This window comes from Hydractinia symbiolongicarpus, chromosome 10 (genome assembly GCF_029227915.1).
Source record: "Hydractinia symbiolongicarpus strain clone_291-10 chromosome 10, HSymV2.1, whole genome shotgun sequence".
Lineage (NCBI taxonomy): Eukaryota > Metazoa > Cnidaria > Hydrozoa > Anthoathecata > Hydractiniidae > Hydractinia > Hydractinia symbiolongicarpus.
Genome location: NC_079884.1, coordinates 47,428 through 70,121, shown reverse-complemented (window position 1 = coordinate 70,121; position 22,694 = coordinate 47,428). Strand labels below are relative to the sequence as shown.

The window sequence follows — 22,694 nt, the reverse complement described above, 5'->3', positions numbered from 1 at the left end:
ATTAAATTCTCCAAAACTTATCAACTCATTTTGCCTGTTATTCCAGAAAATAAGTTCCACGAAAGTTTCTTTAAATCCTCGCTAAATTGAACTAATGCCAAAATAAAAAACAAAATTTTAATGGTATACAGAAAAAAAAAACATTACGAAACAAAGATAAATAAAAACTAGCAAGTATGTTATTATAATTTATATTTCAAAATTTTATATCACAATCTTATTATTCACACAACATTTTGATGATACTAGTCGCAGCTTTGAGTGAGTTGTAGGAAGATGCATTCTATCAAGTGTTTGAGGTGCGCCAAGGGCCTTGTGTCATTTTCACAACTATTTCCAAATGCAAGAAAGTTTAATTGCAGGTCAATTCACTACTCTAATTTGTTCATTTAAAACGAGTGGGACAAGTTTAGCAAAAACAACCATTATATTCGGTATTATTTTTTTTGGCAGGTGGAAAGTAGAAATCTGCTTTTGAATGACTGTCTTTAAGAGTTAGACAATTAAAAACAGCGTCAATACGGGCGTAAAAATGACAAAAGCGTCACTGCTGTTACTAGCATCAACAAAAACTATACAACTATAATTTATATAAAAAAACTATGCGAAATTTGTGTCAAACATGGGCATGATAACATTTAAGTATAAATACTAAAAAACACCAGAACTAAAGTAAAACTGTCCGTGTGCAAATATGAACATCTGTCAATATATACATCTAACATCTAGTCAAAGATTATTCAACTCAGGGAGACGATATCAATTAAGTGAGAAATCAAAATAGATTATATCTACGTTAAGTTTTCCAAACGTAGAAGCAAATCTTAAATGGGATAAAAAGTTCAAGGGGAGAGGGTTGGATTTTAAAATTTCATATAAAATAGTTTCTTAATCACCGTTTACACGAAAAAAACTAAAACAAAAGAATTTACATAATCAATGTGCTGACATGATCAATTCTACATGGTTAAGACGTTGACATTCTGCAAACCGGAAAAATTAACGACAACGTTTAGGCATTTCGGCGCAAAAAAATATACAATATAACTTTGCAATATAATTTAAATACGTGGTTAAAACATGAGACGCGAACTTTTAAAAGACGCCGTCAATTTAGAAACGTAAACATACAAAAAACCCGTCATTTATTCGTCTTCTTCTGTTTTTTTGTTTTTCTTTCCTAATATTTTCTTTAGTTTCTTCGACATATAGTAAGGTTTCTCAGGTGAACCATCATGACGCTCACAATCTTCCACTGAAAAAACAACACGTGATCACGTCAAAATTACAGTCGACCAATCATATCGCAAATCGCATGAATGGATGGAATAAATATTTTTTTAAACGTCTCTTAACGTAACCTTAATCCCTTCTGGTTCTTTCGCTATTCCGGCAAAGCAAAAATTACTGGAAACGATATGGATTCTATGGCATTTTACATTTGCACTTCCTTAGATCTGCAAACTAGATCATAAAGGTTGGTTTCCTGAGCCACTGTGAGCCTTGATTGGTGTTGTATAAAAGCTAATGATTATTCCGTGAAAAATCCACAGGTATGAAGAAACACTGTTTTACTTACAGAAGCACAAGAACAACGTATTAATGGCCATTTCATAAACACCAAAGAATGCACTCGTTACTACCCATGCTCCAATGGTTATGATCTAAAAATAAAAATATTATTATCAAAGTATTGTTCTGTTATCAACAACGAGAAAATGTTTTATATAAAACTAAAAGCCATAATCTGAAAGCACGTACAATGACCGGTGTAAGATAATAGTTCAAATCATTTCTTTTGTTGAAAAAGAAGAAACTTGCAACACCTACAATGGATAAAAAAAATTGTCATTTTAACAAGTCTAAAAAAACAGGGCGTTAAACAAAGGGCGTAAATAGAAAAGAAGGGCTGGGTTTAAGTGGAACTTTTATGGTAAATAACAACAGCAGCTATATATTAAAACAAAATAAAAAAAAATGTATGAAAAAGATTTTAGAATTTCAAAGTGCTCATTCACAGTGAATTTTAATAGAGCGTAAATGCTTAGCAAAAACCTTGGAAAATTTTTCATATTTTATCATTTGACTATTTCGAGGTTTGAAGGGAACGTTTAATAAAAATATTTTCAACGTTTTTATGAAAAGCCTTTTTTTACTTTAGTAATTCAAAAGACGCAAATAAGAAAACCACACAAAAATAAACAGACGCTTAATTGGAATGGTGCTAAATCGAACAGGGGCGCTAAATCAAAAAGGGGCCCTAAATCGAGAAGGGGCGCTAAATTAAAATTAGGGAGGGGGTGAAGGATCAAGCATTTACGGTATTTACAGGGAAAGTTTATCACTTAAAACATCAACGTTATCAAAAAGTTTGAATCGTATACCCATTCCGCCTGTTACTGTTAGTTTTCCGATGAACAGCAAAAAGTCTGTCACTTTATCCAACACAGCAACCCTGTAACAAAAAAAATAATAAAAAAAATAAGTGAAAACACAACCTTACGTCAGATTACAATAAATAAAAGCTGGCATACGCGTTTTCATAGTTTTCGAGAAAAAAAGCAATACTTATTTATCATATTTCTGACTAGAAAATAAAAAATGAAGAAGTGACTAAATTTTTCTCCGACTATGGATTCTTTCCGTGTCTTTTCTTTAATCCGTTTTTTTTATTCCACACGCCATGAGTTGTTCAATTTCGTATAAATTTATTAGCCAATTCATTACTAAGAATTTTTTATTTCAAATAAAAAATGCACGATTCACAAAATTAAATTACTTTAAGAAATAGATGAAAACAGAAATTACATTAAGAAAGGTAAAATAACACAAATATATTTTTCTTCTTCTGAACGATAAGCAGGATGAATAGGAAACAACACAAACATTTCAAACAAAAACTAATCTCACTAAAACATACCTTAAAATATTTCTCATCAGCAGAAAAAATGCATTCTTCGCTGAAGTACAGAAATTCTTTCCATATACAGCGATCTATAGTTTAACAGAATACAAAAATACTTTTATTTAAAATTTCCAACAATGGTAGTTAGATTAAAGGTAGGCGAGGCAAATCTCACCTCGATGTAGGCGTTCTTGTTTAAAAATTTCAAAAACTTCTCCAAACACCAGAAGAAGCATTTGAGACATCTGAAAATAATAATAAAAAATAAACATTTAGAAGAGCATGCTAATGATTGCTGTTGTTGACACCATCATCCAGTGGAAGTCACACAATCAATAAGAGAAAGTGGAGAAGGAAGGTTACTTACTTCAGAATAAACTTCGCTACAGGTCCTGGTTCATGTCCTGACCCTAAATCGGACAATCACAATTTAATATCGACTATGACAATTTTTAAGTAATAAAAATGATAAAACCACCCTAACCTCGTAGTTTCCATTCCAGATATTCTAAACCAGCTCTAATGATTTGCACAATGGCGATAATAAGAGAACCAAAAGCTAACGAGCCAGTGTGATATCTAACAATAACAAAACAATGAGAGAAAGATTTCAACTAATCATGTGCTCGTTATATCATTTTACTCCCCGTACAGAATCGTACTGATTGTACGCAATATTTTGATGGCGCCTTACAGACATTATTCCAATTTAAAAATGGTTTGATATACGTCCTATAGATATTAGTAAATCTTAAGCTAGCACATACATACCTCAATGTACGCCCAACAGACATCAGTACTGGCAAAGTAGGCACGTCCTACGTAAAAATAAAATATATTTGTCAATACAATCATTATATTGTAGGGCGAACAGAAAAAGGGAAAAAAACCGTACCGTTTTCTTGTCCCACGCCCAATACCACGATGCAAATGCACCTGCTAAAGCACATTGACCAAACGCAACAATAAAATTCATAATCCAAAACCACCCAAAAAGATGAAACACTTGAAGGCGAAGGATATTGCTAAAAGAAAATCATTCACTACGTCACAGGTTCCTTGTCTCGCTGAATTTAAACATTCACTACGCCACAGCAGGTTCCTGGTCTCGCTGAATTTAAACGAGTTGCTGGTTAAAACAAAAAACAGGTTCATTCACATCACGTGACCTTTTTTCTAATAAAGTGAATTCATAAACTGTCTGAGTAATGGCTCCAGACAAGACTGTTCTTATTTTTATCCAGTTAAGCTTATATCAGGATTCTTCAACAAGCATAAAAACAAAATAAATTCTTACTCATTGTTTACATATTTCTTAAAGTTGCAAGAGATGGTATCATTGGAGCCTGGGATCCAGTCATTGATAGCGTCCTACATAGAAGATATTTAGAAGTTTTATGTGGAAAACTGAAAAAGACGGGATAGGAAAGTCCTAACAACACAAATTTTTCATGATTTACACGAGCATGTAAAAAGAATTTCTGAGAATAAAATCCCTTAATCACCGCGCAGGACGATCACTCAACAAATGGAGTGAAAAATTAATAATCGGAGAACAACGAAGTATTCTTAATATTTAGGGAGATTTTGTCATAACTTTTGTTCAATATTAGAAGAATATTAAGGGTAATTTTTATTTGTTTAAAACTAGTTATTTATATAGGTATTTTTTTCTTTTATTCACAACCATTTCCATTTCTTATCAACAAAAAGGTAAAAACACAACAAGGAGAATTCAAAGGCTTGCTAAATCTCCGTACTTCCAAGGATATTATATTTTTAGGAGATTTAAGGAATTTTATAGAGGAGCAGTGTGATGACAAAAACAAACATAGCTACTTACCGTTGCTGTGCACGCAATTTTAGAAAAAGTTCCATTGTTGACCTGCTCAAACTCAGCATCACCTGCTGTGACGAGGAAAGCCAGTACAGCCACGAACCAACAAAACAAAATTAGCTGCATCAGCCATGGAAGTAAGGGGAAAAACAACGTGGAAATCATAGCGGTTAGTGCTCTAGTAGAGAAATAAAACTTTTACAATGCTGTAGCCAATATAGAGTTTTCTAAGCTAGCTTTTTTTGGCAGGTTTTCCTGTGTCGCAGTTATTAGCGAAGATGCCTAATTAAAAAAGACAGTAACAAAACTGAACTTTTAGCGTAGGGCAGAGAGCTTGTACTGATATTTTTGAAAAGCACACCAAGAAAATTTCATCAAAAGATTAACGCTTATTATATAAGTTGCTATCAATTTTCAAAACTTCAGCTTTATTTCCAAGACTCAGCTAGCTATTATCCAAAGGGTGTACTCTCCAATTAGCGGTCGCCTCTAATTAGCAACGATTTCGTTAATTAGAAAGTGGACTGTATAAAAAATTGTAAACAGTGTACCTGCTTCCTTCTTTAATAAGCTGAATGGCAATCTGTATTCTTTTACGCAACGCCAACAACAACAACAAAATAACCAGAAGAATAATAGCGCATATAATTCCTAAAAAAATTAAAAAAAAAAAACTCTATGAAGTTCGAATGTTAACTCGAACCTAGGATAACTCGAACGTTCGCTAACTCGACGCACTTTCACTTTTTACTTGCGAAAAGGAAATCAGAGACTGAAAAAATGTCAGATTTTATTTTATTTTTCTTTAGTTTTTAAACTCCCGACTTTCATCGATAAGATTACACCTTTTCTAAGTAAATTGTTGCCCACCTTTTAAAAAAACCCGCTTTAACTCGAACTATAATTTCATTTTAGACTAAATTCGACTTAACGGGAACTTCGTTTTACTCAAACATTATTCGTGACTGTAATTTTGGTATGTATTTAAGAAAACGTTTTAACAACATAATAAAACCAGTGAAGACCAGTTAGTATTGACAGGTTTAATAAAACAACGCAATCTGATTGGACAACTGTATTTTTAATGCCGTCATTTTCTTTCTCTTCTTTTTGTTTACACAATGTCGGAGAAAGATTATTTCGCTTTTCACATATTGGAAAGGTTTGGTTGCATGTGAACGGAAACCCTATGTGATACTAATTCACATCAGAGCGAACCCCCATACGTGAAGTGTGAACAGGGTTTATTTGTTAACCTACCCAGCACCAGCCATGTCTCTTTCTTGTCGCTGTAGCTGTCAAGATTAGTGACAAAGTCGAATCCAATATCACTCGTGTCTGTAGATGCTAATCTATCATATTCTGTGTAACAATAATACGTACCTACGAAGATAATTGGGAAGGAAATTTACCATGGAAAAAATGTAGCACGTATGAACATAGAAACTTAGTACGAGGAAATTGATAGCCCTGTGTACCAAACTTCAAGGCTATGTGTGAGACAATGTAACTGATAGTACGGAGGAAGAATTCAATCTTTCATCCATTTTGGTACATATTTACACGCATTCTGAAATGCGAGACTATATTTGTTTACTAGTTCTGCTTGTAAAAAATGACACCCTTTCAGAAAAAGAAATAGAAAATAATAAAGTGATTTTAGAAAGTATCAAAGTTTAATGTAGCTGTGAAAAGTATTATATAGCGTTAAAAAAAAAAACAGATAAAGAAGTCGATAATTAAAAGGGGAAAACAATGTTTCCACCAAGAAAATGACCGAAAATATTATTAGGTGCGATACTTTATAACTTTGCATAAGGGCTATTAAAGAACATTTAAGATACTTCAAAACTTCGCGTAAAGCATTCAATAATGGTCAAAACTACTTACAATATCCAATGATGGTCAACACTGCATATGTCGTCAGCCAAACCATTAAACCAGCCACCCATCTAAGAGTTCAGATAAATTTACCATATCATAAGTTTAACAAAACAACACATGTGAATGTTTATTTTTTACAAACGTGAAAGCTAAATGAGAATCGAAGAAGAAAAAGTGTTTAGGTTCCCTTTCATCATCGCTCAAGTGTAAGATGTTGAAAAGAAATTGTTGAGCTTTATATTTCCCCAATTTTAATTTCCGGCGGTAATTTTTATGCCTATCGTATATACACACTAATAATTTTTTTACGAAATTAACAGCTTCCCCCCAATTGATGTCATACCTCATAATTAAGATGTAAATAAAAGCCACGATCATGGTGATACCAAATCCACTAAAAACAAAACAGATTATATACAACAAAAAATAAAAGCAGTAAATATGATCGTGTCAATATGTTGAACTTGTCAGGCCCTATTCTCAAGAATAATGCATTATTAATTAGCCGAGTGGTTACAATGTGCGCTTTTAAATGACAGTGTCGGTGGCTTGGTGTCTCTTAAAAGCATGTTTAGCAAGTGTTGTTACCACACCGACAGGTAAACCCATTCCATGGGAGGGAAGTTGGGTAGGTTACACCGATGTAAGAGCACAGAAATCACACCGATGACAGTGTTTCAAATGTAAATTGCAAAGAAAGTTCATGATGTCACTCAATGATATAAATAAGTTTTTTGTAACCAATTTCGAATCGATCAAGTCATTAGAAAAGGTTTTCCCGAAAATTTCTGCAAAAGAAATACCCTATTGGGCGTCGTAAGATGTTATTTTTACACAGGTGCGTACAATACCGCTTTGCTAGGATTAAAAGTATAAGGCCTAGGTGCATATGACCAATATTGCACGCAATATAAATTCTTTGAAACTGTATTTATTTCACAAGTTTTATTTTTATATTTCAACAACGTATAAAAAAGGCTAAACATACAAATAAAAACACACACAAAAAAGAAAAAGATTAACTATTTTTTACGCCTTTAATTTCTTGTTTAAAATATTTTTTCTCTGCTTTTTTGTATTATGTGAAAAATAACAGGCGCATTTCCTCTTCAGTTCAAACGTGCATCTTACACACTTGCACACAAAACAAATTTGGTTACAAAGTAAATTTTTGTGATCTTTCTTCATTAAAACTTTCAGTTATTACCTATAGTTTGCTTTGCGTCTTAGTCTGTCTTTAACCATAACTCTCAGTGTTTAGTATTTGGGCATTCGCTTTAAAATTTTTATTCTGGTCGCGATGCCTGGATTTTGACAACTTTGGAAGTTAAGGTGCGTCAACGTGCAAGCATTTGTAAACAAACATTTTAACAACCAACCAAAACTTAGAAAACGCTACCATCTTTATGTTATGAAAATTGAGTACTTGACCGCCAACGTTTATTGAAACTTAGAAGGAAAAAGTGAATGAATGAAGGAATTAACGAATGAATAAATAAACAAACAAAAAACAAACAGGGATTTAAAGATGGTAGCTGAAATGCGTTAAAAACGTGTAGGCAAACAAATACACGTCCTCCCACAAATGCTGCAAAAATAGTTTGTATCACACGAGCACTGCGAAAAAAAGGTCTGAGGAGAGCTGTCTGTGTGTTAAAGTTCTCACTCAAGCCAGCTGCAAGCACAAAACAAAACTCAAATTAAGTCAGTTTTGAAGACGTATTAAAAAAAAGGAGTTTATTAAAATTATAAAAGATTTGAAGAACATTTGAAAAAGAAAATAAACACACTAAAATTTGAGTTATAAAGAGTGAAAGCAAGCTGTAACACCTCAATTATTAGAGAAAAAAAAACAGAATAAAAACTTTTATCTTTTTACCACAAAACACTGCAGGGAATTTATATAAAAACACACACAGAGAAAAAAGACACGACAACATTGAGCTGAGAGAATTTCACAACGTGAACCAAAACAGATATGAAACGCTTGGTAATTAACGTAAGCGGAGCCACTTTTGAGACGACAGATAGATGCCTGGGAAGATACCCTCACACTTTGTTGGGTGACCCGCAAGAACGGACCCACTATTTTGTCCCAAGTCAAGGTGTTTATTTTTTCAACAGACACAGACTAGCTTTCGAAGGAATATTAATGTATTATCAACGCTTCGGAAGAGTAGTGTGTCCAGAGAACGTACCAGAAGAGGTATTCCTAGATGAACTGGAGTTTTTTAAAATCGACTGCGCGTTCCTGCAGGATGCACAAGAAGCAAAGAAGTTCGTTTTGTCGCCTTCGAAAAGAGAGAGCCCGCCAAAAAGCAGACAGGGACGTATTTGGAATGTTTTACAAAACCCAGAGAGTTCATGTGGGGCACAAATATTATCCACGATTTCACTCGTTATGACTCTCATCTCTATAATTTTAACATGTTTACATCCAGGTGACAAACACAATAAGACTAGTGTTGTTCATCGCGACATGTTTCCCATCGAAATAGTTTGCTTTTCATGGTTCACACTAGAATATTCCCTAAGACTGTGGGCATGTCCACAGAAAAGACAGTTCGTCAGAAGTTGGATTGACCTAACTGACTTGATAACACTCGTAATTTTCTTCAGCTCTCTAGCGCTAAGTTCAGCACAGGCTTCATCGACCAGTGTGTTGAAAGTATTCCGACTCGCCAACGCGTTCAGAGTGTTTCGGTTGACAAGATTTTCAAACGGACTTCGACTGCTTATTTACACCATATATAAGAGTCGCACAGATTTGCAAATCCTCGTCAGTTTTTTAGCCTTCTTTATTGTGATATCAGGAAGTATTATTTACTTTGCTGAAGCACACGCAAATAACTCGCAATTTCGCGATGGCGGGATATTTGATGGAATGTGGTTTAGCTTAATATCATGCACAACTGTGGGCTATGGAGATATTGTACCAGCAAGTTTACTAGGAAAATTTGCAACCGCAATGACGATAACTTTCGGCGCTATGTTTATCATGTTACCGGTATTAAAGCTCGTAAACTCCTTTAGTGACGCCTTAGAAGCGACACGAAGTTTACTGAGTTGCAGTGAAGAAACACAAGTAAAAAATCCGAAAGAAAACAGCATGGCTTGTAGAAGACAAAAACACCTTTTCAGGCGAACATTTTGTCGCACAAAAATGACGACATGAGCTGAAGATAACGAGTACATCGTCCGACAAAGAAATAATAAAAACTACACTGCCTCTACTTTTTAACCAGCTTAAAAAAAAGTAAATGTCAACTCTTCCGCGACAAGATCTAATACTTACGGTCAACGGTGTTGGCTTATAACACACCATGTTGAGAAAAACTCAGTGTGGAAAGTCAATAACGGTTATTTTCAAATTTTAAAAATTTTGAATTTAAAATTACTCACGCGAGAATCCAATACCAAGATTCCTGAACGTCTGCTACAACCTTAAAACAATGACCACACAAGTGAAGAGACATAAACAAATGTAATACAACTAGTACATGAAAAATCTACATAATTTCAAACTAAAACATTGATGGGAACAAGCTGCATTTTCACATAAGAAGTTCAATAAACGGAAACAGGGGTCGTCTATAAAAAAGGGTGCGCTTCTCTCTCATCTTCTTTAATATATTTATGATCTGCAATTTCTAGCATACCTTTCGGCCTGTGTTTTGAATATTTACCAACACACTCTGAGCACTAAAATAGGTAAAGAAAGATGGTAACTGCTGCTGTGTATAAGATTTTCTATAAAAAGGAAAAGCCGAAATAATAACTGACATACATTGTTCCCCACTTGATATTTTCAACTGTTAAATTCTTCCCATCTGTATTAATGGTATTGCTTTTTAAAAAGTTAGACAGACTACCACCAACCAAAGTCGGAACACATCTGTACGCCACTAAAATAAAGCAACGTTTTATTACCAAACTAAGGGGATGTTTATATGGAGGTGGGCTGGCTCAACAAACCGAGTCTGTTAGGCTGGTCTTTACGTTAATACCTCTCAATTAGGGAATCAAAACATAAACAAACAGAACAGAAAAAAAAAAGTTCATAAGTGAAATTAATTTCGTGAGCCTAAAAACCATCTCGCCTAAGCGGGCAGGCTCAGTAGAATGTGTTTACATAACAAAAAGTTAATTCCGCATTGTCGGGATCTCAGCAAATTTAATCAAGATCTTAGCAACTTTTAACGAGATTTAATATAGTAGGTGACCTCATTAGCCAAACCAGCTTGGTTAACAAGGCCAGCTTCACTCTTTGCACATGGATACTATAACAAAACATCAGATTGAAGTTAAAAAAAACAGATACTCACAATCTGTACTTTGAAGTGTATACTTGGCACAGTTTTTCGCAATCTCATCACTTGACTAAAATATTGGTCAAAATTTATGAATAAAAACCTGATCCACTAAGTTAATAGACATACAACCAACTCTCAAATGGTTTAAAGCACCAAGATACAAAAAGGTGTCGACATGAAGAAATTAAAGCATTCATCTCCTTTGTTTCATTTAACAGACTAACAGAATAGCAAATTTTAAAATTGGACAATTATCTCGCCAAAGTACACTTCCCTTTAAAATAACTTTTAACTATAGCTATCGCTTACGACATAAAACCTTCATCTTGAAAAAAATATAATCAATTTTTATGTTTCTTGAGAAATCAAAGCATGGCAAGGCAAACTATCTTTTTTTTAACCTACGTTTAACATTGTATACCTTTTTCGTGATTTTTTAGCAGAAATTAAATTCCATGAGCAAATTAAAAAAGAAACAAAATAAAAGAGGAAAACGACCTGTAAAGAATGTACAATACAATGACACGGTTAGGATGTCAAACATCATGTTTGAGAATCTAAACATGCTATTGCTATAAAGACAACATGAGAGATTAAACTTGCAGCCATGAAAAATGTTCATAGAGTTAAGAATACTTATGTATGAGTCCTGCAACTTAAAATTAAAAACTTTACCACTGTTAAAAAAGTGTTGTTCACATAGAGAATATTTATTTGCAGGCCAGATAAATAAGCTAATACCATTGTTTTCACTTTCGATTGTGCATCATATTTGCAATACAACTTGTCTCTATCAGCTGTTTTGGAGTATGTATTGTCGGTTGGACAATTCTTCACACAAATCTACAAAATAACAAAGATTATTTGACAATGTAATGTCGTGCACAGTACATGCTATTAGTAAATTCTTTTACGTGTTCTTTAAAATATTTAATGCTGTAACAACAATGTTATTCAGGTGGAACGCAGTGTGCATGCGTATGAAACACTACACGAAACAAATACTGTAGATCTATCTTGGTCTAATTAAGTAGCAGATCAGTTTGAAAACCTTAAGTGCTAATTTCCATTCTGTTTTTGTTACATTATTCATAAAAAGAATTTTTACTTGTTCACTTTTCCCATTAAATCCCGTTAGTTCATGATCTTCTCATTAACAGTAATACATTTCACATATTAAAGAATCTGATAAAGTCAAAAAAAAAAAAAAATCAAGTGTTTAAAAAATATATATAAATATATATTTTATTTTTCCATATTATATTTTTTTCTTACAGGGCATTAAAATAGCCAGCAACACTAGAAATTTACAAATTTAATTGCAAGTGATTCAAGAAAGATTGCTAAATAAAACACATAAAAATCAGTATATATATAGAAGGTTTTTAGACAAACAAGTACTGTATTTTCTTAACAGTTACTAAGTTGATAATAAGAGTTAAATGCCATAAAAATAAAAGGAAAACAAACACACAAAAAAGTTAAGAATAAATGGCATTATTTTGAACATTTTAGTTGGCTAGTAGGATGCCTTAACATTAACAGGACATTAAAAAACTAAAATCTACATTATGAGCTGTGTGAACAAAAATATTTGACTTAAATCGGCTGTCATTTTAGATAGCTGGCTGTAATGTTCACCTAAGTTCATAATACTCACCGAAAATTGTTGCTTAATTATTATTTTTCTAAAAACATAACAGCATACTTTCTCTGGCCTTGCAAAATCTATTATAGAATTTTATTAACATTCTGGAAGGTTAAGTTTTAACTTTTTTCAAGGCCTTGTAAAAAATGTGTGTACAACATACAGGTTGACATGTGTCAGAAAATGTGCTGACGCTAGCAAAAATTTATTGCCGCCATTTTGTTCCCTTTATGACGTACTATAAGTGTGCCAAGTTTGATTGAATTTAAAGAATCCTATGAAAAGTTATTGAGTTATTGAGTCATAGTATGGTCGAAAACCCCCGGACCGAATAGGGTTAAAAACCTTGTAACATAATGAATACAAAACACCTAATAACACATACAAAATACGAGTATGCTATATACTGCAAAACATTCAAAATCGTATGCTGTTTTGATAAACACGCAACAGCATACAGTACGTATTATAGGTATACCTGATGTGTTTTGCAGGCTGTCAAACTGTAAATTTCGCTGATCGATTTGGGAATGCATTCCAAAAGATCGAAATAAAACAAATTCTTTCTATCGCTAAAAGTTTTAGATACATGTTAAAATCAGATATTATAAGGTAAGAAAAGAAGTATGTATAAAAGCTGTATGGGCAGATTTTTACATACAGCTTTAAAAATTCCCTGCCTTTTTCCTGACCAACTAAGATATATCATTTTTCCCGACTATTAGACTTTAATAGATACTAATTTCCTTGACTTTAGCAAATTCAAATTTGATGTATACTTGGCTTACAATTAGAATTCACCATCCGATCTGAATTATGAACAACATATTCCTTCATCATTACAATAAATATAAAACTTAACAAACATGGCAAATTTATCACGTGTCAGTAACATGACACAACACAAAAAATCTTTTACGGTAAAATTCATGTAAAAAAAAGAAGTTTCAACTGATTGGTTAAGAATATGATTTTCCCTGACTTTCCAATGATTGCGTGATAAAAAAGAATAACTTACGCATGCTTTCCTTCACCACAAGTCTCACCTGCAGTAAAAAAGAATATGTGCATTACATCAAAATCCGGAGAGCACATCTTACGTTATGGTTAAACAATAAGCGAATAGTTACAGTGTTTGCCTCGTTTATCCAAAGTGCAAGGACATGTGTGAATGAATAGATTTGTTATTCTATATGTATGTTCTAAGGCAAATTCATATTAAACTGTAACTATTAGAATGCGCGCCAGAATCTTTTGTTGGCCAAAAAATAATTAGCTATCCAAAATGTGAGCTGCTATTGGCGGCTGTAACCAAAATATCTAAAAGGTTCGTGTTTGACACCACTGAGTAGCCTAATTCATCCTCTTTCTTTTTTCTAAAATATGTGGAGCACTTTACAACAACCTACTTTGCATGATTTACAGTGATCCAACTGTGGGGCTGCATTTGGCTAATTTTTAAACCCTATTATCTATGTTTCATGTTCTAAAAGCTAATAAACGTTTTATTTTTTTGCTTTTAAAAATACATTTTTCTAGTAAAATTTTTTCATATTTATCCTATATATAACATATCTTTATTCGAGAATTATGATTAAAAATATTTTAGTGATGTTGTCTTTTTACTTGACAACATACTTGGAAATCCCCTTTTATATTGTTTTGCTTTCACATGCAAGTAAATCAAATTAAATTGTTATATCAACTTTTAATGAAAACAAGATATTTTTATATTTAATAGATAAATTATTGATTCATATTTGCAATAGAGGAAAAGAAGAAGTATAATGAAGAGATACAACTATAAATTAAAAATATTTAAATACAACTTCTATACACTGTGAGGGTACTAGTAATTCCTATAGCAACACTATAAATTTCTCACACTTTTATTTATCCAACATGTATAAAAAATTTCAATTGAAAAATACGTTTTGCCATAGAAATAAAGTGCCCAACTAATTTCGAGCCATTGTAATCTGACAAATTTTATCTCTAAATAATGATTCAACTCGAAAAGGGCTTTTTTCGTAATAAAAAAAAGTATAAGGACACTGTCTGTATTATCATTTACTAAAAATAAGATAATTTTAGATAATTTGAATAAAATAAAGCGCAAATCCATAAGATATAATATTTGCTTGATGACAAAATGATACCCAAAAGATTTTTTTGTTAAATAAAAAAAGGCTAAGCCATTAACCTACTATCACCCTTGTCTTATGAAAGTTATGGAGGTATTTTAATTGGCTCCGAAAATACTACTCTGGCGTGCTCTGGTTATCTATGCAGCAAAAGACTTCTTTTTTGCAGTCAAGGTCCAAAATTATGTCATAAACAATTGAATCCAAAATTTATTGTTGAAGCTTACCATGGGAATCAGTGGGATATAACAATTTTGTAGGATCTCCAGTGCTATATGCTGCAAATAAAAACAGTACATATTGGTACTTTACTGACTTAAACACAGAGTATATACACATTATACATGGGCAAAATAAAAGTTTAATTTTATAAATATTTTGCAAAAAATACTTAAGTGAAGGACAAGAAGTAGGACTAAGTGGGGTGTACAAATGACCCATGTACAGCAGATCGCTCTTCCAATCAAGTGGCGGTGTGATCACAACCAAAAGCATTGTTAAGACATACAAAGCACAATAAGACTGCTGATAGATATCCCATTAGGTAGGCCTGTTTATGAAAAATAAGATGAATTATACACCCCTGAAAAATTTTAACAAGAAATATGCTCCCCTTTGATGAATCACACAACAACTTAATCAGTAAATCCAATATATTGGAGACCTTTATCTCTCATATGTATGTTTTTACTCAAATCTTATCCTGCTATTTAAAAAATGGTAATACAGCAAGATTTTAAGATTACCCTGATGGCATCTTTTAGTTATATTAGAATGAATCTGACTTTCCATTTTATTTCAGTGAGTGATGCACAAAGGATTTCTTTTATTCTGCAAATTAAAAGTGGTAAATATGGTACCATATTTTTTAAGAAATGGATGGGATAGTTTTCTGTAAATTTCTTTGTAGCAATAAAAAAATTATAAAATCAATACACAAGTTGAGCTGGATTGCACTTGCAACTATGATGTCCATGTGGACTTAATTAGTTCAAAAAAATAAGCAAAGCGATAAGAAAATTCTTGTGGGTTGAAATCACATAATAGATATCTTAATAACATACAAACAAAGTGATGCTTTAAAACAAGTATTATTACCTAGAATACCAACTGCTAGCATCCCAATGAAATACAGTAAAAATAGAACACAACATATGATATCAGTGCAACTCCTAAAACAAAGAAATACAAATTCTATAGTATGTCAGAACGTAAAAAGAAATGCCAAGTATGAGATATAAACATACTATTTTTTTGGACTGTGTCTCAAGTCTCTTACTATTTAACATGGTATGTGGTTACATACCATAAGACTTCAAATAAGCACTCAGGCATTCGAAGAAAGATTTAAAAAACTTTTGTATTTTCTTTTATCTACATCATCAATATTGTCATTGTCAAAGATATAACTAAAAAGCTGGTGCAGCATCTTCGGATATATTCAATAGGTTTCACGAAATTTTTAATTCAACATTTGCGGTAAATTTTCATAAAATTCAACAATTCAATGCAAATTTTCAAAATTTGCATCACAATGCAAATTCAATTGCATTGTCTTTCAATGAATGCCTTTGTAAAAAGTTATCTATTGGAGATGTATATTGAAAAAAACTTATTGAAAGAGAGGACTTTAACCATTATGGTATGTTAGCATATACATTGACATATGGTAGCAGACATTTTTGTGAGATTGAGGTATAGAAGGCCTGTGAATGAGATTGACAGCAAATAAAGATTGCAACATATAAGCAGATGGACATAAAAATTACTGAAGAATAAAATGTATTCAGATCCTAAAAAAAAATAAAATAATCAAAATATATCTCCATCCTTTTTTAAAATTTTTTTTAAGCTTAGATATAACTAATGATTAGGTATTGTTTTTCCTATTTTAGTTCTAAATTTCTTTTAATTAACAGAAAAAAATATATAAGACAGATTTCTTTATTAATAAAAATACATACCTATTTTTAATCGGTCCACTAAAATTGGGGTCATACTTCCTTGATTTACCTAAAACGACAAAAATAAAACTTACAGGTGTATTGACTTCAGTGCAATCACTTCTAAAAATGGTAAGGAACTGTACCATATTGTCCAGCAGGCTCCTTATCCTCAACACCATGCTGGTTTAATTCAATTGGTTCAGCCTCATTATTACCACAACAACCCATTGTGCACAATTTTTTTAATTAACACTTTATTTCATTATCCATTTCTAAATATTTCTGTAATGGTAATGTTTAACAATCTATGTCTATACACCGAAAAAATCTATGTATCTTTTGTTCACCTACCTACATTGTTACTGCACTATTGTTACTGTTGTATGATCAAATATGATGATTAAAAATCGCAGCAATAGTAAATTGATACAAAAATTGTACATAATTGATTGCTTGAAAATTGGTGTGTAAACAATCAAAACGTCGCAACATTTAATCTGTAACTATGGTTACCAGTAAACTTTGTATATATTCAGCAAAAATTGTACATTATTCATTGCTTGAAAATCGGTGTTGGAAAATCTGAACTGCAAAAATGTTCATAGTTGGTGCAGAGCCTTGGAAAACAGGCAAAATCAATTAGGCAAAAGGAAATTATATACATCACATTTTGTCGAGACACATTTGTTATAAATCTGTATAAAAAGGTCTATGTTAGGTCATGTCCTTTATTAAATGTTTTGCAAAAAAGCATCTCTTTAAGGTAGAAAAAAGAGTTAACTTGTTGGTGAAGATGATTAAAATGACTGCCAAAAGGTTTATTGCAAATACATGCATGTGGTGAACGAGAAACTGTGACATAATTTCCTTCAACCAACAGTGGTCCTAGATATAGATGAGTTGCGACCTGAGGTAATGTTTAAATTTTGCATCAAGAATAATGGACATATGCACAAGCAATAAATATAAACAACAGACTGAAACAATTAACATATTAGGCAATCAAAGATTTCTTCTCTTAAAGCCATACAACGGAGCTACTTAAGAAAAATAGATGGTACTCATGGTAAAAACTATTAGAAAACCCTTAAATGTTTATTTATGTATTCCAAAAAAGAGTGGCCAATACTAACAGCCTAGTTGACATGATATACCATGTCTATCTGCTCTCTCGTGCTCTACCTTTTAGTACACTTGAAGCAGAAGTCACCTGTGTCATTGACATAGACAAAGTCTTTAAGACTGAAAAATTATCAAAGGTATCAAAGGTATGATAATCTTGTATTCTCAATAATCTATAAATCAGTGTAAATAGCCTTTTTTTACTTGGCTGTCAGGATGCCCTCACATATATGGAACATTATTAAATGTTTACAAGGTTTCATGCAAACTTTGCAACTGATCTTTAGCTCTAGGACCAAATTGGGCTGTCACCTTCATATATAACAGGGACAAATTTAAAGATTGGTCAGGACAGAAGTGCAGTTAGTGAAGCCTGCCCAAGAAAATATTCATGACAGCTGAAGGTACTCTGAAATATGTCAGGATAAAGTCAACTTTAATGCAAACAATGCAAAATTGAAGTTGGTTGGCTAGCTGAGAATTTTGTCAAACACTCTTACTATATTAGTACTCAAAATTAGAAATCAGATGAACACTTTTTTAGATAGACGGCACATCGCCACAGATTTAAATAAAAAATAAATGTGAAAATATGTAGCTGTACTAAAAGCTAAAGCATAACAAACCACTATTAGAAGAAAGATTGCGGCTTCTGAGAAATCGCGGCTTTTAAAGTGACAATGTTACGAAACCGGTAAATATTTACCCATTAAATCAAGCCCAGTAGCGGATCATCGGCTTTCGTAATTAAAAAATCTATGACATCATCCGTTAAAGGTAACATGGCAGCTGATAAACAAACAAGAAAACACGAATTTTTTCACTGATCCGACAAACCGACCATTGATTGTCTGATTATCGCTGTCATGTGCATATATATAATTTGTAGCTATGTACTCTTTTACTTTGCTTTTTGGCCTTAGACTTTAGATTTTTGAAACAGTCTGACATGATGTTTTTCTTCGCACGTGTAACATTACGATTTCGTACCTATGATGGAGGCGTTCAGGTCCTATTCTTTAATGAAACATTAGGAAACTTTTGACATTTTGAATTTTGATATATAGATAGCACATGTGGGTGGGGGGTCGTTAAAGATTACACCGTGGTGCCACGATAGATAACTTCTATTGTAAAACAACAAAGACCATATTAGCTTATTAATTAAATCAAAAACCGACGGCAAAAAAATAAATTAAGACTTGTTGTTTTAATTCGTTGTCATAAAGCTCGTCATATAATAGATTTTAATCGTTCGTGAATCAAAATGCGATCTTAAAAAACATTTCTATCGCCGCTTTTCGTTTATAAACTTTTAAAATGCCACCTTAATAAACATTTCTATCTTCGCTTTTCGTTTTTAAAATGCAATCTAAAAAAACATTTCTATAGCCGCTTTTTGTTTATAAACTATTAAAATGCGTTCTTAAAAAACATTTCTATTACCGCTATTTGTTTTTAAACTTTTAAAATGCAATCTTAAAAACATTGCAATCGCCGCTTTTCGTTTTTAAACTTTTAAAATGCGATCTTAAAAAACATTTCTATAGGCGCTTTTCGTTATAAACTTTTAAAATGCGATCTTAAAAAACATTTCTATGGCCGCCTTTAGTTTACAAACTTTTAAAATGCGATCTAAAAAAACATTTCTATCACTGTTTTTCGTTTATAAACTTTTAAAATGCGATATTAAAAAACATTTCTATGGCCGCTTTTAGTTTATAAACTTTTAAAATGCGATCTAAAAAAACATTTCTATCACTGTTTTTCGTTTATAAACTTTTAAAATGCTCTCTTAAAAAACATTTCTTTCCCCCTTTTCGTTTTTAAACTTTTAAAATGCAATCTAAAAAAGCATTTCTATCGGCGCAGACAAATTTAACTTTTCTAGACAAATGACATTTCGTAACAATGCAATCGCGTTACATGACGAAAAATTATACACCAAGCAAAAACTACGAATATGCTTTTTTAACTTGATAAAACCTGAATCAAACAAATTAACCTTAATGAAAGACTTTTGAAATGAAAAAAAATTAAATTATACTGGCTATAAATATCGTGGAGCTCGGGGAGATAATCGTGGGAAACACGATCCTTCGTGGAGATAATAATATTAGTGTGATGGCCACGATAGAATGTTTGAATGTTTGTTTATAAAGACCACGATTTTATCGTGGTTTGTGTGCACCATGCTCGTTAACAAACCTTTTTACAGTACTGTATCTCTACATGTGAGGTTTTTTTTTCTCAAAAACTGCTCTACCAACATAACACTTCATACACAGGCCTCATACAACCTAACCTTTAACCTCATTTGACAAGACTCTGCTAGTCAACAAAGAAAGTAACTCTATTTTTCAAGCAGAACCTACCCTAAGTAACAGAAGTTCTCAACTATAAAATAGTTATATATATATAAAATGTTTATTGTTTCAAATTCTGTAAACTCAATAGCGCACGAGAAAGTATGGTAAGAAAAAAAAATGCCAATTGACAAAATCTGCTAAAGTGTGACAAACCATTTTTGTTGCTGGTCTAAAGATATAATCTGGTCTAAGCTAAACCAAATTCCAGCATCTTGTTAAAGTCTAGACTTAATATCGTTGGTTTCCTATTCAACTTAAGGCTAAATGAATTGGAAATGGATGAAATCGTGATCAATTATCTAAGCTCTACACAATAATTAATTTCTTACTAATTTTGCATGTCTTTGCTGCAGTCTATTTAAACCCTTATATATCTCCTATCCCTTTGTTGAAAGCACACAATCCTAAATATACATTATTATGATTAGAATTTCAAGCTCTATCCAATCGAAGTAACTATATGTACTGCTGACATTATTAAAATTCCTATACAGTCTTGGTCATGAATATTTGCACCCGTGTGCGGTGGTACGTACGCCTACACTAATACAGGCGTGCGTTCAGTATCGCACGCCTAGCTTATGATTTTGGCGTGCAATTATTACATTCAGGAGAGCAGCAACGCAGGGTTTTTGAAGCATAGTAGTTGGCAAAAAAAATTGTCGACGTTATTTTGTTGTGAAATTTAAATGAATGGTGTTATTATGAAGAACATAAGGTATAGAGAACATTAAAGTTGGCCCCTTTCCTTCATGATGACACTCTTATGCTCGGCTGGTGCATTACACTGAGACTCGAACGAAAGACGGAGGACCATTTGGAACCATGCCACAAGTCAGTCCAACCTTCATCGTCACAGAGAACTGCAAGAAGAGTGCATGTCACCGGCTACTTCTGCAATATTCAACTTAATGATGCCATGATAACTATTAACTTAAGAAGTACACCATCGGGAAGGTAGGTCAATAGGACTTGTACTTCATTTTCATTTGTCATCGTCTTAAGGAGAGCAATACAAGGTTATTGACGAAATTTTTTGCCAACTGAAAAACAAAAATAATATTGTCGATGCAATACAGACGCAAAACATTTGAAATGTATCTCACGTCAGCAATTTTAATGAAGGTGGGTATTTAATAGAAATACATTTTAGAGATACATTTTAACACGGAAGAACAATTATGTATTGGGTAAAGTCTGGGTAAGGGATTATATACTCTAAAATAGCTCAGTTCTGCTTGGCGTGTGTACGAAGTAGAACAAGGCGTGTGATAAAGAGCACGCCCGAATTTAACATGGTGTGTGGGGAGGCGTGCACGTGCGATAGCACGCCATTCATGACCAAGACTGCTATAATAATCTATCTTTGAACGCTGACGGAGCACGGATGAAGCAAGTCTGCAAAACTGCACTTACAGGCGGAATAGACATTTTATCATGGATTTAATTGTAGATAATTTATTCAGGTCCGAATTTAATGGATTTTTTCTTAATACCTGTAAAAACGAAACACACGCGCGGTGTAAATTCTTTTAAGATTGAGAGAGTGCAACAAAAAATAACCTCGGAGCCAGTGTCATATGTGTAACATTCCTTACATGTGTGGTTTACATCGCACGTGTTACTTAATTTACACGTACGAATCATCGCACACCTACTCAAATATTCCTGAAAAAGACTGCAGTATATCATGATGTGCTTCAAGCAGGTATACTACCCATGGTCAAAATTTCCAAATAAGTTCCTTGCTTGCATGCTGAGTAATTCTGTAACGTGGATGAACCTATTTTTGGGTTAAATAAGCCTTTATATAAAAAGTGTAGTATATATGTAGTATCATTTAAAATTAGATGCTTTTAATTGTGTACCTGCTGTTTAAGTTGACCTTAATATTTGTTTTATCAACTTAAGTAAGAAGTATCATAAAATAAGTAAAAAGTTAAAGAAACTAACCTTCCTTCATGTCAAGAATTTCAAATTTTTCCCTGTTGTTGTTTCCCATGTTACTGAATGCTACAATATTATATTTTATTTAAATTTTCATTTCACAGGTGAATCAATTTTTATGTATATTATTGTTTTATAATGTCTTCTCATTTTTTGCATGCAGATGAAACACCAAACATCATCACCTTGGAAACATGTGTGGCTCATTTTTACAATATTAACAAGAGATCCGAAAATTTTAATTTAAATAGCTGTCTTTGTTTATATAAGAATGAATATATTCTGTTGTGGATTTAAGTGTGAGTTATATGTATACATACTGTTAAAATTGTGTCACACAATTTTTTACATGTCCAATACATACAGTTGTTGAGTAAAATATTTATTGCTGTGATGCATATAGATTAGGGGTTAGTTTATTATTTTATATATTTAAAGCTTTAAAATTCTGCAGATGTAAATATGCATGTGTTATTTTTATTTATTTGTTTTGTTTTGTTTTTGCTTCTTCTTCATAAGAAAAGTGTAGATATAGTTTTTAAATATAATGTGTTGTTTTTATTTGCTAATTTTTATATG

General features: G+C 32.4%; 2 protein-coding genes across 3 annotated transcripts; one reads left to right on the top strand and one right to left on the bottom strand.

Annotated features, from left to right (window-relative positions):
* Nucleotides 1-177: 177 nt before the first annotated feature.
* Nucleotides 178-22,227, bottom strand: LOC130662416 (choline transporter-like protein 4). Of its 2 annotated transcripts, none has more exons than XM_057461289.1 (27): nt 22,122-22,227; nt 16,696-16,744; nt 15,830-15,903; nt 14,959-15,009; nt 13,606-13,633; nt 13,066-13,159; nt 11,681-11,782; nt 10,952-11,006; nt 10,414-10,531; nt 10,286-10,328; nt 10,029-10,069; nt 6,970-7,020; nt 6,633-6,694; nt 6,003-6,125; nt 5,294-5,393; nt 4,749-4,920; nt 4,203-4,276; nt 3,801-3,930; nt 3,677-3,723; nt 3,390-3,484; nt 3,273-3,315; nt 3,081-3,150; nt 2,921-2,994; nt 2,385-2,455; nt 1,762-1,826; nt 1,580-1,664; nt 178-1,255 (listed from the first exon to the last, which is right to left on the bottom strand). In XM_057461289.1, the coding sequence occupies exons 1-27, from the start codon at nt 22,168-22,170 to the stop codon at nt 1,146-1,148; spliced, it is 2,076 nt and encodes a 691-aa protein (XP_057317272.1). In that variant the 5' UTR covers nt 22,171-22,227; the 3' UTR covers nt 178-1,145. The 2 variants fall into 2 exon arrangements, with proteins under 2 accessions (XP_057317272.1, XP_057317271.1); XM_057461288.1 differs by lacking the exon at nt 22,122-22,227 and adding an exon at nt 16,821-16,977.
* LOC130662417 (potassium voltage-gated channel subfamily A member 6-like) lies at nt 8,274-10,163 on the top strand. The gene has a single exon (XM_057461290.1). It carries the CDS (start codon nt 8,605-8,607, stop codon nt 9,799-9,801), a length of 1,197 nt encoding a protein of 398 aa, XP_057317273.1. The 5' UTR covers nt 8,274-8,604; the 3' UTR covers nt 9,802-10,163.
* Nucleotides 22,228-22,694: the final 467 nt, after the last annotated feature.

Bases quoted from the DNA above. Each gene is read 5' to 3' on its own strand.
- LOC130662417 (XM_057461290.1), top strand. From the start codon at position 8,605: ATGAAACGCTTGGTAATTAACGTAAGCGGAGCCACTTTTGAGACGACA.
- LOC130662416 (XM_057461288.1), bottom strand. From the start codon at position 16,905: ATGGGTTGTTGTGGTAATAATGAGGCTGAACCAATTGAATTAAACCAG. The intron at 11,783-13,065 runs GTATACCTATAA...GTTATTTTGTAG, and splicing joins CAGCCTGCAAAACACATCAG to ATTTGTGTGAAGAATTGTCC. The intron at 10,532-10,951 runs GTGAGTATCTGT...GCTTTATTTTAG, and splicing joins TACACTTCAAAGTACAGATT to TGGCGTACAGATGTGTTCCG.